Source organism: Solea solea, chromosome 21 (genome assembly GCF_958295425.1).
Source record: "Solea solea chromosome 21, fSolSol10.1, whole genome shotgun sequence".
NCBI lineage: Eukaryota > Metazoa > Chordata > Actinopteri > Pleuronectiformes > Soleidae > Solea > Solea solea.
In genome coordinates this window covers 8532424-8548916 of record NC_081154.1, presented here as the reverse complement: position 1 = coordinate 8548916, position 16493 = coordinate 8532424, and the positions used below count along the sequence as shown (strand labels likewise).

At 40.9% G+C, this 16493-nt stretch overlaps 1 protein-coding gene across 1 annotated transcript in view; it reads left to right on the top strand.

Moving 5' to 3' along the window:
* Window positions 1–9443, top strand: part of tbkbp1 (TBK1 binding protein 1) — a 47110-nt gene extending 37667 nt beyond the window's left edge. Inside the window, exons 8-10 of the mRNA XM_058621234.1 lie at window positions 724–839; window positions 3386–4173; window positions 5168–9443. Coding sequence (XP_058477217.1) covers window positions 724–839; window positions 3386–4173; window positions 5168–5296 — 1033 coding nt within the window. The 3' untranslated portion in view covers window positions 5297–9443. The remainder of the gene's footprint in view (window positions 1–723; window positions 840–3385; window positions 4174–5167) is intronic.
* The last annotated feature ends 7050 nt before the right edge of the window (window positions 9444–16493 follow it).

Here is a 16493-nt window from a genome sequence, read left to right as displayed (position 1 = left end):
CCGCTGTCAGCTCTGGCCTGAGTCAATTTCAAGTCAAGCCTGCAGAGTTTATAAAAAAGGTAGTGAGATGTTTGAGATACGTTGTCCATAATCAGATTTGAGGGTAACCAGCACAAACGGTGACTAATTACCATATAGTAGTTGCTTCTTTCTATCTGATCAGACAAAAGTCTGTGCTCTCACCCACACATACAGTGAACACCACTCTTTAAATCTGCAAACAGTGTGCTTAGAGAATACTCCATTTGTCCAATAGTTGATTCATGCTTATTTATATTGTGGGATTGAGATCAACACCACGACAGAGAGATAAGACTAACTCAGCTTGTTGCCATGGTTAAAGGACACAGAAGCTGGTGTGCCAACCAATCGTTGTTTATGGTTCTGGAAATAGTGTTGCTCTGTCAGTACGGCCCCTGAGAGAGTCATGACACATCTTGCATTAAATGGTGTGATTTTATGCGCTGTGGCTCACGACTCTAAAAATATAAGCCTTTAAGCCTCTCAATTAGCCAGCCAGATTTGAACTCAGTCCATTTGACGTGGGGATGAAGTTCAGCGTGGATTTGTCGTGCACTTTACTGTGGTTTCAAATCAGAAGGATGTACATTTAAATTTAATGAACCAAGCTTTAAGTCTTTGCATATACTCAGTTGTGATTTATTAAAACACATACTCATGTCAAGTGCAATGGTTATGATAACTGCATCCTTCCTCCCCCAGGGTGAATTTGGCTCTGGCCTACACGGAGTTAACAGAGGAGCTGGGCCGTCTCCAAGCACTGAGCTCCAAGCAGATGGAGATTCTGAGGAAAGCCTCACAGGAGCAGGCTAGTCCAGGTTAGCATCTGCATGCTGTGATCATTTATGTGTGAAAAAACTGGGTCAGTGTCTCTCATTCATTTATTGGCAGGAATTGGGCTTTTAACCAGAAGGTCACAGGTTCAATCTGGGGATGGGCCAAGGGGTGGGGTGCCCCTGAGCAAGGTACCCAATCCCCCATTGCTCCCTGGCCACAGATTAGTGCTGCCCACTGCTCCTGTGCCCAGCTTGTGTGCCATCCCTGCTGGTAAGGGATGAGTTTAATGCAGAGGACAAATTCACTATCACTATTAGCAGTGTGACTAAAATGACTAATTCCCTTATTACAGTACACAAGTCCTGCATTTATGACGTTACCGACTACTGCAAATATAGAAAGTAAAACACACATTTACTGTTTGATAGTTTGGTATAACTTTGCAAAAATATTAATTACAGTTAAGCCATTAAGTTAAGTTACTTTTTCAAATTAAATAGTGAGAATTTTGTGTGACTTCCTGTTTGCACATCCTGTTATTATTTATGTGACCTGTAGTATCATTTAATATCTACTTTCACTGAAATGTCTCTTGGCGGCCACATTTCTGTGTAGCATTGTGTAACTTTAACAAAAACAATGAGATTTTCTTTATTGTTTGCTCATGTTTTGTAAAAAAAAAAAAAAAATCTGATGTAATTTTAAAGAAAATGATGTCGCCGTATTACCACAGGGTAATGTTTGAATGACATGATTAACAAGAATGTACAGTACGGTTTTGATTTGTTGCTACAGTTTTCTAACGTTTGACTAGAAGTACCCACAGACGTACACTTAAAAGTGTCAAACAGCATTGTAGCAACACCTTTCTTTTTCCTGTACACAGAGCTAATGTCTCTCAACTGTGCATTCGCTGCCACCACAAACAAACTGGCACCACACGCAGTGCCGTTACAAACGGCAAAACTGTTTCTATTCAGCTATTCGTGGGAAATACAACGAAAGACAAGTCTGTCCAACTTTTTTTTTTATATCACCATAGCTAGTTACTAGATCGTGCAAGTGGTTTGACTGCCTCTATAACAACTAGGTATATTCTTTTTGTCATACGTTGAAATAATAAGGGGAAGTCCTGGGTCACGTACTTTAAGATTAATAGGTATTTAAGTGTTTCCTGCTCATATGGAGGCCTCAGAGAGAACTTAAGAGTGCAAACAGCCCCTCCCGTTTAACACCTTCACCAACTGGCCATAAATGATGTTTCCTCTTTGAAATGGGAAGTGGAGCCGAAGTGGTGAGCGTGAGTGACTCATTAACACGTCTCATCATTACAGGAAACACTACAATTGTACTCGTTCAGATCAGAATCTTTTTACTATACGCAGCACAACCTTTTCTTGCATTTCTGTTTTGTGAGATAAGAACTTGCATGAACAAGTACATCACGAGTCTCCCCTTGTTGCGCAGATACATACACTCCTGATCAAAATTTTAAGACCAGTTGAAAAATTGCAAGAATTTACATTTTGCACTGTTGGATCTTAAGAAGGTAAGAAGTAGTGCTTCAAAATACAAAAAGAAGAAGTGGGAGTGAGAGAAAAAAAGAAATTTGAGTAAGCAATTTATTGCAAACAACCATTAAACTGAAATAGGCTGTTCGTCAGCTGATCAAAAGTTTAAGACCACAGCCTTTAAAAGCCTAAATCTTCGCAAAAATGCGGATTGTTGAGCTGCATCAGCAGGGCCTCTCGCAGCGTGCCATTGCTGCTGAGGTTGGACGCAGTAAGACAGTCATTTTAAACTTCTTAAAAGATCCTGAGGGTTATGGAACAAAAAAGTCAGAAAGTTTGATTCTCTGATGAGAAAAAATTTAACCTTGACGGTCCTGATGGCTTCCAACGTTACTGGCATGACAAGGAGACCCCACCTGAGATGTTTTCTACACGGCACAGTGGAGGGGGAGCCATCATGATCTGGGGGGCTTTTTCTGCAACAAATATCTTATTATTATCATTTCAGGGCCACAAAATAGAACAGTTGATGTGCCAGCAACAAGAGCTATATTTGAGTCTAATCTAATGCAAGGATAAATACTTAAAGATATGCATTATTTTGGACATTTCTGAATTGAATGAGACTGAATGGTTGTTTGTCTGTATGTGGCCCTGAGATGGACTGGCAACCTGTCAAGGCTGTACCCCGCCTATCGCCCTATGTCAGCTGAGATTGGCACAGCGCCCCCCTGTGACCCTCATGTGGAGGATAAAAAGCGATAGAAGATGGATGGATGATTAAATTGCAGCCTTTTCATGTACCTACTTGCCTTACGATTTTGATTTGAAAAGGATTTATTGTTCAGCCTTAGCCTGCATGCAGATATTATGTTCAAACAGCAAAACTTTGCCAAAACCACATAGTTGGAAACACTAAAATATCACTGGAACTAAAATTAAAAGGTTCAGCCCAATTCGTGAAGAACATCCCTCGAACAAAAGAACACACAATCCCATTAAGTATAGTAACAGGTTGCCATTGTTTTTTTTCCAAAACCAAGCTCATGTGTTGTTTATCCTCTGTGTTGCCTCAGTTCAGCGTCACTCTCCCATCCACCACCAGCGTCACTCTCCGGTATCTCAGCGCCACTCGCCCATCTCACAGCGCCACTCTCCAGTGCCGCCTCCGCCACACCACTCTCCAATTCAACAGAGACGCTCCCCGGTACTGCAGCGCCTCTCGCCCGACATGCACCGTCGCTCGCCCCTGCTGGACGTCAACAATGGACCGGCTTCTTACTCCTGCCGGCCACCGAGCCAGCACCTGCGGGCCAGCTTCCAGGGCAGGAGGAGTTACTCAGAGGTTGCCGACCCCTCGGCTTATCAGTGCCCACCCCGATTCTCTCTGGACCCCGTCTCCACCCTACCCAAGCCTCGGCCTTATGTCGAGAGCTACTCAAAACAACAGTCACAACATGTGGGCTCTCCTCACAGTGGACTGCAACATAGGGGTTCCCCGTCTCCCCATAAAGGTGGTGCGGGGGGAGAAGGGGGCCTCGGCGAGAGCTCCATGCGCCACTCCAGAGAGATGCCATTCCCACTGTCTGAGGTGGCCCACCTTCATTTTGAGCCCCCTCCTCCTTCCACACCAGCCCCCCAGCCCATGCAATCCTCTGAAGATGAGGAGGAGTGGACCTGCCCTCATCCCATCAGCCCACCACGGACTCTGGGAGTGCTTTCTGCAGCAGTGCCCAGCAGTGTCATGAGAGGTCCGGCATCTTGCTCGGCCTTCCCCATCCCTCAGAGGCCTAACACCCTCAGCTGCCACCCACAGCCGGGGTACATGTCAGCAGAGCACGCTCAGTCCTGGCCCTCAATCAATGTGAGTCAAAGCACGAGTTAATTAACACAATAAGTGATTGACATCAAGTGAAAAGTTGCCTCAGGGTTACATTTAAATGTGTCTAGTGTCAAAATGGCAGGGTGGGGTAACAGAAAATATCTTTTTATAAGACTGTAACTTTCTACAGTAACAGTCACTTTCTCCACACTGCATGTGATAATCATCTGAAGACATCTGCCTCCAACATGACTCAACCTAGCTCCAAGTTCCTTCAGCGTTGAGAGATGTACGCTTATTTGCTTCATTTCTCAGGGCAAGATGAGAAGTTTGATATAGCCCCAATGACCGTGCATTACATACAAGGCTGATACAAGGGTGTGTTTAGTCTTAAAGTGTTAAAGGGAAGGGGCCACTCTGGGTCTGGTTTACACAACTCCTCTAGAACTATATCTGTGTTATTGTTTCACAACCAGTACATCAGGAGAATTATAAATAAATATAAAAACCTGTGCTCACCAACACCGCACAGATGTACGGCTATAGAGATAAAGAGAGTTGTATGTAAAATAAAATACTGAATAATTATAATAATTACAACATACAGGTCTTCCATTGTGTTATTTCAGAAATGTTGAAATCACAAAGACACGAGTAGGTTAGAAAGCCAGAGAAAAAGCATAAGAAAGAAATGTGTCATTGGGATAATAACTAAAAATAACATTTTTTGTGGGTATTGAGCCAAGTTAGGCTAAACAAGATAGACGCAAAAGATGCAGATGCACAAGAAAAATATGTGGAAATATTTCTACAATCATCTTGAAACTGAATTAAACAGTGAGTTGGAATTTTGATGAGAGTTTCCACAAGGATTTATTACCATTTGGGTTTCCTGTTTGTCTGAAGTGATCACTGAATGAGTAGGGTTGTCATTTTGTTGCCTCCCACAGTGACTAATACAATCCAGTGTATCAAGATCACCTATGTTTTAACCTGCCATTACATTGTGTGTGTGTGTGTGTGTGTTCCTCCGCAGCTCTGGATGGAGACTGAGGAGAGTGACATGCGCAGTTGCCCTCTCTGCCAGCTGATATTCCCTGTCGGTTACCCTGACGACGCGCTCATCAAGCACATCGACTCCCACCTGGAGAACAGCAAGATCTGATTGCCATGGCAACCAGCTCACATACACATCTGCGCTCTCCTCCTTATAGATTATGTAAGAGATTGTCAGACCTGGCCGAACACAAAGTCAACTGTGGAATCCAGTGAGCTGTGGGTTCAAAATCTGTAGGTAGGGATGCAAAAATGGCACATGGGGCCTTTTTTATTTTTTTTCCCCTATTTCTTTCAAAAGGGAGAAGGACCTAACACACGGGTCCGTCTTGGATTTGTGAGTCTACATGCAGAGCCCTATACTGACTGCTCTTTAGAAAGCTCTGCCTGTATAATCACTGGCTCTGGTTGCTGCTGTTTTGTTATGACTCTTGTTGTGCACAGTTTCAGGTATTGTGTTGTTTTGCGCATCACACGAGCTCTGCATGTCAAAGAGTTAGTTTCAGTGTTCATGAGTAACTGATCAGGGAGATCTGAGGCATCTTTTTTTGAGAGACTATTGTTACCTTTTAGTTTTAAATATTGTACACCGGCTTGGAGATATTCTGCCCCACAATCACACTGCATCATACTTTGCAAGGGATTCAGAGCAGTGACTATGATCTGGTCGAAAGTGGCTGTTCGAAATGATGTGATGGATATTCGGTACGTAAGGGAAAGTGATTAGTCATACAAAGACATACTTTTAGTTTTGATATTGAAGTAATAGGAGAATGATACTGTGAAGGAATTATGACTGCTTAGTTTGACGCCAGTTCACTTTTGTTGGAACAGAAGAAATGTATACCTTTCCATGGCAGTTAAGAAAGTATTTAACATTCCAGTGTCACATTTCATCAAACGACAAGCTGGAAAATATGAATGTTAAGTTTGGATCATCGCCTGACGGTGGTTTTTACCCTAACTTGAGTTTTTGATGATGCCCTGCAGGGCAGGGCACGGACAGTGATGCATATTCTTCGTGACTGGAGGAAAAGTTTAGTCAGAATATATGCTTTATGCTTGCAGCCTGGTCAAAAATGGACGTATCTTAGCACTTTAAGTTAGCAAAGCCTATATAAATGTATTCGTTTTTAGTCCCCACATATATACATGCATATACTGTATATATTACATGTATAATTTACTCTTTATATTGTCTATCTGTAAGGCAAAAAAAAAAGAAAAAAAAAAAGAAGATATATTTTTGCAAATGTCGATCACCACATGGCTCATGTTGGTGAGGTTTCTCCCACATGCTTGCACACTGATTTACAGTAGTGAGGTCAAAATCCCACTGCATGGGATACTTTAGGTATTAAGAGTTTAAAAATAGCTATCAACTGAGATTCTCCTCAGTCTTCCTAAAGATCTTAAACGTCTCCACTGCCCAGACCACCCAATAACACACACACACACCACCGGCTGCATGAGATCGAGGCTTGTGAACTGCCGTGAACAGTGGCAGGTTTTTGAGTGAAATGTATTTCTATGCCAGACTCATCCCTCCAATCCGCAATGTTATCTCTGCAGGGTTTTTAGAAAAAAAAAAGAAAAAAAAGACGATACTCTTCTTTTGATATGTGGGTTTTATTTTCTATCACAAATGTAGTTTTGTTTTCGAGACCTGCTTTTTTTTGAAGAAAAAAACAAAACGAAAACCAAACAACACAAAGTTACTGATGTCAGCTAATCTGAGGCTTTCAGTTAAATGTGCAATTTCTAGTGAAGGGGGGTGGGGGGTGTCCCATCACACCCACTCATGCATTTAAGCTGGGTTAGTACAGAAGAGATGTCATGCAGTACATAAGCACTCATAGTGACTGTGGCAGCAGGATGATGCTGGTCATAGGTTTCTAGTCTTTGCGTCAGTTATCTTCAACCTCACTGCCAAAATCCTGAAAACACTGAATCCCCTTAAGTCTGGGGGCTTTGTTTCAGACTAACTTTCCTATGAGGGTTTTTTCAATGGGAGTCAAGGAATAACAAATTAAAGGATAATCCCAGTTTATACTTGGAATTTATTTTACTAAGTCTGGACAGAGGTTATTTGCCTGTTACTAGCAAGTAACACACCAGAGCCAGTAAGCTCATCGGCTTTGGGTCGACAGTTAGTGCACACACAGTTTATATAAAAGATGTACCACCAGATACTGTATGTTATTGTTTCTCATGTTTTTGTGTAACAGGTTTGTTGGTGAGTTACTGAAGTGGAAATTTACTTCCAGACACAGCATTTAAAAGTGCTGTTGTCATCAGCCCAAAACCGTAAAACCAGGGTTTCTCTCAGTGTTTTACCTGAAAACCTGAAAAAAGGAGTAGCTTAAATATCTCCAGTGCAAAATGATGCCCTATTTTAAAATATATTGAAGTGTCAGGTGAAACCAGCAGTGGCAGTGCTTTATATTATAGTGGCCAAGTGCAAGAAAGAGATCAGTAACTTAACTGGAGATTTGTTTGATTCAGCTCGTCGCGTGATTAAACTGATATTGTACTTTTACATTGCAGCTGATCTATCTCCAATACCTCCATGTTATTTTGTTCTCCGTGTCAATGACGGATGAGATCTGCGGCAGCATTTAGCACCTCTGCTAACCAATTTCCTGGGGGAAATCCTGGCCCTACACAGAATTTCACAAGAAACATGACATGGTTTAAAGACGTTTCAAAACCAAGCATTGTAATTAAGTACGTTATATAGCGTATCCCCATCTTCTTAATGCATCCTTTTTTGGGATTTTAATCTGGTTTATCTGAATTACAATCTGTCCAAACATTGATATCCACCTTGATTTGAGTGATGTTGCAGATTCAAGCACATAACCGAGTGGTCACAAGTTATCATGAGTAAACCAAGTGAAAAACTAACTGATATTATCCTTGAAAAAAAAAGTACAACCTGATGAAAGAAAATAATGGTGTATGATAGAAACTTTACGTCAGTGCCGATACTTGATTATTAAAACCAAGAGGGCTTTAATGACTCCCAGTTATTATAAATGTATGTTCCTATATCAATATGTGTACAAATATTTAAAGCTGTGTGCAGACAGATGTTTTGTCAGAGTAAAAGTCTAATGCAACATGTTTTATTCATCAACTTCAAATTGGAGTGTCTTTAAGTCAGTATATAGACCTATTCTATAATATTTGCCGCCGCCACCGCCACGCTAAATATAAATTATAACCCTGCACATTTCCTCTCTTACCCACTAAGCAGTGACACAAAATGTCTCTCTTTGGCCACAAGTAGGGCTTGGCAATATGGCCACGATAAAACATTTTCAAATCAGGAACAGTTTAAGTCCAATGTGTTGTTTTTCACAGAGGAAATGTGCAGCAGGTCATGATTTAACAAACAATTATGTACAAATGAAGGACCTTCGCTTCTTAAAGCCAAAGTGAACAAATGATTTCCTGTATGATAAAAAAGCAGAAAACACTGTTATTGGGTTTCTTGTTCATGTTAGTGTGTGGAGAGATGCATTGTGGTTAAAAAGGTGCTGGGATGTTAACACGAAACCACAACACGCTGGCCATCTAACCCCCCCCCCCCCCCCCCCGTGAGATCATAGGTCGATGCACACGGATGTTTACAAATGCAACACATCCTCACGTTCACAGACTGTGCTGAGATCCATTGTGCGAAGAACATAAATGCTTGTTCAGGACTTTCTTCACCAACTGTCACAGCATAGAGAGTCAAAACCTGCACTTGTCTCGTCCGTTTGTCCTGTGGGTGTCCTAACAACAACAACCCGCCTCCTCAGTTTACTCAGGAGATTTAAACAACGACTAATCCAGCAGCAGAAAGATCAGACCTGTCAGCATTAGATATATTCCTTCATCATTGGTTTAAAAAAAAATAACAATAATAATAATTCTTCAGATTTACTCAGGAGACCAATGGCTTGGACCAACAAAGAGGTACAGTTAAAAAAAAAAACACCAACTTTTTCATTCTTGTAGAGCTCCACTCTCCAATAGTGTGGTTGTTCTCTTGGGTAACATCAAGTGTACACACAAACTTCAGCACTAATGAACTCTCCACAGCACTAATGAGAAGTAATGTCTACTCTGCAACACTGGTGGCGTTTAACCACTTTATGAGTGTGATGGGGGGGGGGAGTAAACAACAGATATATAAAGAGTCACTTTTACTTTCTCTCTTTCTCTATCTGTAAATATTCTAATAATAAACTGCAAGTTGCACTGACGTTTGCCTTGATCCTGGCTTCTTTGTCCACGTGATGTTCGATTTGCCATTTCTTCATACTAATTTGAAATTGTGTAACTGAGTTTGTGTTGAGCAAATTGTGAAGTTTATAGTCAATTGCCCTTTTTTTATTTACAGTTGTAGAAGGAATAATATATCTTTAAACTACAAATACTATTTGCAAAACGTCCCTTTTAGGATTAAATGCTGATACAAATATTCATTCATTACTTTTGGCACTATCATGTGAGTTAATCTTTCTGATCAGAAATGAATGCACAAATAAAATCATTTTTTTAGTTCTTGTTATTGTCTTGTTTTAGATTGTGAGCTCATATTAAAGTTCTGCAAATTGGCCGATACAAACTCCCAAATTACACGGGTAATTAGGGAGATTAAAATCAGGTGGTCAAAGTTCAGCTGCTGCTGGTGCTGCTGCACATTCACCATATGAAAGATTATTAAATAATGTTGCTTATTTCCTTTTTGTCACCACACCAATTTTTTCTCGTGGTGATTAAAACTAAAACCATGATCCAGTTTGAACCGCAGGTATGATGATAGTTCACAATTACTTTTAATTTGATTTCAAAAGTGTGTTAACCATGAATAGATGTTTAGAAAGTATCTCTCTTTTTTTAAGGTTACATCTTGACAATCTTTTTTCTGAATTTGTTTGTAGACAAACATAATTTCACAAACAAAATCACATACAAAATGTAAACCAAAAGAAAAAATACACTAACCCATTTTGTATGAAGGTCATTTTTTACATCAAATCAACACACACACACACACACACACACACACACACACACACACACACACACACACACACACACACACACACACACACACACACACACACACACACACACACACACACACACACACACACACACACACACACACACACACACACACACACACACACACACACACACACACACACACACACACACACACACACACACACACACACACACACACACACACACACACACACACACACACACACACACACACACACACACACACACACACACACACACACACACACACACACACACACACACACACACACACACACACACACACACACACACACACACACACACACACACACACACACACACACACACACACACACACACACACACACACACACACACACACACACACACACACACACACACACACACACACACACACACACACACACACACACACACACACACACTTCTGCCACCCAGCTTCTTACCCAGTTCATTTCCTACGTTTTTAGCTCTGTGCCGCTAACCTCAATATGTAGCCTATACCTCAGGAAAAAGAAAATGCACCCACCCATCCGGGCCACAAACCCACAAACCCTGGTAGACAGATATATGAGAAGCTACAGGCAGCATGAAGCTGCATTGGAGAGCTCGCAGAAAAACCACATTAACTGAGTCAATAAGTGATGAAAAGCAGCTTTCTGCTCGATGATAGAAAAAAAAAAAATAAAAAAAAACTACCCATCTAAACTCTCCAGTACATACAATGCACACTAAAGAAACCAGCATGCTTGCAAAACAGGCTTAACACACACACACACACACACACATTTCTAGGAAGACATTTCTATGTTTCCAATAATGCTCAACACCTCCTACCTGTTGTTTTTGGCAAAAGGATTTTTAATACACTGAAATTGATTTATATACACATATGTATATACATGTGTATGTATGCTTTTTTTAAATTTAATTTATCTTTTGGGTTGTAAGGTTTTAGGTTCATTCGTTCATTTACAGTAAAAGTTTCACCACTGTGGGTTTTGTTTGCTCAAAGGCAGCACAAAAATAAACACCAGGCAAACATTGTCTGTTCATCTTATGACCCATGCATGTATAAGTAATAATGATGTTATTCCTCATTTACCATGTAATAAAAGGGACAAGGGCTATTGAAATATATGAATGAATTGAGGGTGGAAGTGAAATTTATTCTACATTTTTGATTGTACATCATCAGAACAGCAATACAGCACTTCTCCATTTGCTGTTACCAAAAACAATTTTCCTTTTTTTTTTTTAGTTTCCATATGGGAAGTGTTGCTCCAGCCCACTAGATGGCCACATTAACCACATAAACCACAAAGCCTTATCCTGCTTCACTTGATGCTGTACCAGACTCTGTTATTTACATGTGTGTCTTTAAGTGTTATTTCTTTTAAAAAAGGGAAGAGGCTTTGCTCATAAACTCTAGACTGGATTCCCTGAGGGGACTCAAGGATGGGGACAGCAGAAGGACAAGTACTAAATGTTCCAATAATGTCTTGAAATATTCTTATCAAACCTGTCAAAAGATATTCTAACCTGCCAAGAAAGATGTTCAACTGCCTATAATATCACTGCTGTCCAAATGTCCCAATATGTCCAAAAAGTGCATTCATTTTCAAAAGTATAGACACTTTTCAACAAGATGCTCGAACACACACACACACTGCTCCCATTTGTGCAACTTTTTCAGGAATTGGCGTTCAAATATTAATTTTATTTATTTATTTTGTAATTTGATGGGTTATTTGACAGATTTCGAAATTTCCCCACATCATTTGTATGTAGAGACTAAGTTTACTAACGTGTCCCTGTGTGGGTAGGAATCACTGCTGATGTCCCACGTGCCCCGCTGACCACATGTTCATTATGACGGCTGGCAAGTGGCCAAGGCCACAGATCGACTGTGACCGAGTGAGTGAACATGCAGGGCAAAACAATGCATACAGTACGATGACACACATTCACACAAACACACCGGAGGTTCATGCAAGAACTACAGCCGGGCACATAAACATTGAGACCAACACACGAAGCAGATACAAATCCACATGTGTAATGTATGTGTAATCTGCATGGGTGCAGCGTGAAGCAGTGAACTGCATTTGAACCGGTGACCTCTGTAACTCACCCATATTGATGGCAGGCTGAACACTCACTCACAACACAACGCTTCAGCAAGTGCAGCATGGCCCCGGGGACAGGAAGCGTTAGTGGAGGAGGGGACAAGGGGAGGGGTGGGGATGAAAGGATGGGAGGATGGATGAGCCAGCGAGGGATATTAACAGACAAGTATATTTGGTGAAGGTGTTGTAGAAGAAAAACAAAGAGACGGACGGAGGAGTGACAAACATCATGTTACAGTCGGTCAGGGTTTCAGTGACTCGTTATCTCGCTCTCCTCAAAAGTGTGGACAGTCAATTATCACTTGATTATCTTAATTGTCTTTTTTTATACTTCTGTGCCAGTCCTTTCTAGTTTAACTTAACTCTTTTTTTCTCCACCGTGTTGCTTTTCAACCATAATCGCAAAAGTGCGGTGACAACTAATGCTTCATTTGACAAAACATCTACTGTACATAATGTGCAATGAGAACATTTCCTACAGATATTATGCAATATTTGTGTCAATGTTGTTGGATGTGACACGTGCTTAACTTTCTTTACTCCCACAACGTCACGTGACTTCTCCCGGACCACACAGACTGGTTGCCGAATAAGCATTTGGGGTGACACAGAGGTGAGCCACCGCCACCATAAATCATTCATTTTCATGTATAATTGCCCTACTTTGCATTAGCATTGCACTATAAAGCCATCCACAAAGTCGAGATGCATGTAAGCATGTTCTTATCCATGACATAATATCCATTATGGATGTATAGACGATAATGCCCGGTCAGTATTAGAATAGAGCGAGTACAGTAAGAGGTGCTGGGGTTTTACTGCCTTCGACTTAAATATTTGATCAGAAGAACTGGCAGCAACTATATCAGAGTGATCGTCAGCATCTTCAGTATCCACATAGATGAAGAGACTCTGAGATGTTTGATGCACAGTTCCTGTGAGTTTGTCTTTGCCACACTGACATGGAAGAAATGAGCTATATTAGTAGTAGAGAGACATGCCAAAGGAAAATTAGTAAATGAGTAAATGTTAGGATGTGAGGAAAGAAAATACTACAATGCAAGGCCACAAACTGTATAACTGCATATTTAAAAAAATATTGGGGTTTTATATCCTGGTTAAAAAATAAAAGCCTCCACTCTTCTGGAAGGATGTTTGTCCAGATTTCTGACCCTGGCTCCAGGTATTTACTCCCATTCAGCCACCAAAACCCCTGTAAATCAGTAAACTATAGGCCTTGTTAAAGAGAAGCAATTAAATCACATTTTCCGGGTTATTCACGCCACATCATGAAAACATACACCTATGGAGTCCACACTGGTCATGTAAACAAGCCTAAATGAAGATTAGTATATAGATGTGTTCTAGAACGGGATTCCCATTAAGTTCACTAGAAAAAAAAAAATTCGGAGCAAGAATAAAAGCCTTCATTCATCTAATTACAAGAAGTACAAGAAATACGTATAAATAATGTTTCTGATTTTCATTATTTATTATTATTATTGATGAAAAACTCATGTGGGGAGATAGGTCAGCATCCGGTGCACCACAGAGGTGGAGGACAAGGTCAAGATGATGTGAAGATTAAATGGAAGAACTTTATTCTGCATGGAGCTGGCTTTGTGCATGAAGGCAATTGTTATGTTGAAAGAAAATGGGACCATAATTCTCCATGTGGTATACCCATTAAAAATGATTAATAACAGGAGCTGAATGGCTCCGACTGCAGCATTAAGCAGGACTGAAATCACGTGGTCTTCTGTTCAAACAACCTAGAAAAAAACTGCTCCAAAAAGTAAAATAGAGGCAGGTGTTCAACAATTCACCAAAACAACCATATGGTTTCTACGGTGAATATGAGAACACAGATGCTCTAATTTCTTTTCCACGTAGGTTCTGGAAACAGACGTGACAAAGGTGTTGTAGCCTGCAGCAGCCCACTTGACCTGGACTGCTTTGGGTGAGAATGTGCATGTCTTCTTTGAAAGGTGTTGATCCTGTTTCAACACTTGTAGCTTTATTGTCAGTTACAATATGGCACCGAGCATCACTCGTAAAGAGTGAGGCTGCACTGGTCTCAACTCTATGACAACGGGGAGATGGAGATATGTCCGTCTGCAAACATATCAACTGAGTGGGCATATTTCTCCACTCTGGGAGTTTTCCTCATTAGCCTACGCTACATGGCAAACGGGTGGTGTGGCCCCTTTTTTCCCCTTACAGGCGGCAATATCACAGCTCTGATCTGTCACCCTTCGCTTGCCTTAATGTGTGAAAGCAAGACGTGTTGCGCCTATTAGCACTTCTTGGCAAGGCTGGCATGCTGATCCCTCCTCCCCGGGGAGTCCAGCAATATGGTGCTGCGTGGTGACCGCCCGCCAGCCTTGGCTCCCTCTGTCACAACACATCACACATCCCCAACAACCACCGCCTCCTCCCTCACCACACCTCCATCACTGGGGCTGGCTGAGTGACAGGAGCGCCACACAGCCAGAGCCAGGGGTTCATTGTGTGGAATAACAAAAACTTTTCACAGAGAGGAGGTTAGCTCGAGTCAAACTATACATTAGAGGTGTAAATATGTAACATTTTTGCAGTAAAATATCTTAAACTGACAAGATTAGTGTTATATAGTTGGTAACCTGAGCCAAAACTTTTCAAACACTCTTTAAAATCTATAGAAAGTCATCTTGTTACTGTCAGTAATACATCATTTCATTTTAGTAGCCTTTTCATGACATCATAACACCGGGGGAAAAACCCCATGAAACATCAGAATGAGGAAGAAGATATTTGGTACTTCTTATTCGTCACTGTGTTGTCTTTGTTTTTATTCATTAATATTGCCATTTGCTGCATGCTCTACCACCAAAGCTCTCCCCATAAAGTGTAAATGCACAGAGGAAAAAAAAAACAATTCCCATGATGCCACGCTGCTTACCCAAGGTCTTCAAATTAGGTATTTTGTTATTGTTTGGATCAAGATACAAGAGAACCCATTTGGGTCAATGAAGAAAGTGACTATTATCACTCATATGTAGAGTTACCATAGAGTTGTTCCTTCATGAATGGATCGCCAGATGCTTTGCTTTGGAAAAATGATATGACAGTTAATATGACAAGAGGATTTACAAGGGAAAAGACAGCTGGTGCATTTATTGGATGACAGGAAATAAGGAGACAGATGTTAGTCTCCAATCTTGCAACCTAACCCCACACACTGGGAATTTTTAACAGTGCATAGTGTAATTGGATCATTCTAGTTCAGTTTTTTGGTGCCCGTACAATACTGGAATGTTTTGGTCAATACTGATGCGTCTTTTAGAGAGTGAAAGACATTTCTCACAGATACATCAGCTGATAGTGTGGTTGTTAGTCCGTTTGTACTGGCAGTGATATGTTATGCACTTCCATCTGTGAATGTCTGTTTATCGCATAATTACGTCCAAGGATTCGCTTGACTCATCCGTTCTTCCGGGTCTGGAAGAAATACACCAGGCGGTGAATATAGATGATCTGAGAAACTTCCTCAAGTGTCTATCCACACTTAAATGTCCCTGTGAAGCTGCTAATAAGCAGTCACTGACAAGGAAAATACATATTTATAATTATTTAGGATTTATTTTTAGTTATGGAAATGTTGATAAATCCACTAAGCCTAACCTGGAGCTTAACCTTATACTCTGTCTTTTATTTTACTTTTGCCACACTCCGAGTATGTGAATTCACTGCCAGTGTAATTGAAAGCCATGTGAGTCTCTATCAGATGCAGAAGGGTACCTTGTGCACCTGTAAAGCAACACTGAGGGACAGAGCAGCGGTACATGGCGCTCTCAGAATGAGACAATGTTAACAAAATAAAAGACCAAATAAATATAAATGACAAACAAAACATTATTCAGGTAACTATTGGACCCCTGACACACAGGCTGTGTTTGGTCATATTGTGCAGCAGGGCAGGAAATCTGTGCAGAGAGAGAACGGAATGACATTCAACCATGGTCCCTAGGCTTCAGTTAGGTTAAATCTCATTGTGTTTCTGAGACAGAACACTGAAATTGTCCGATTCTAAGAGTAAAAGGCCTGTATATCGTTCTCTCTCCCAGG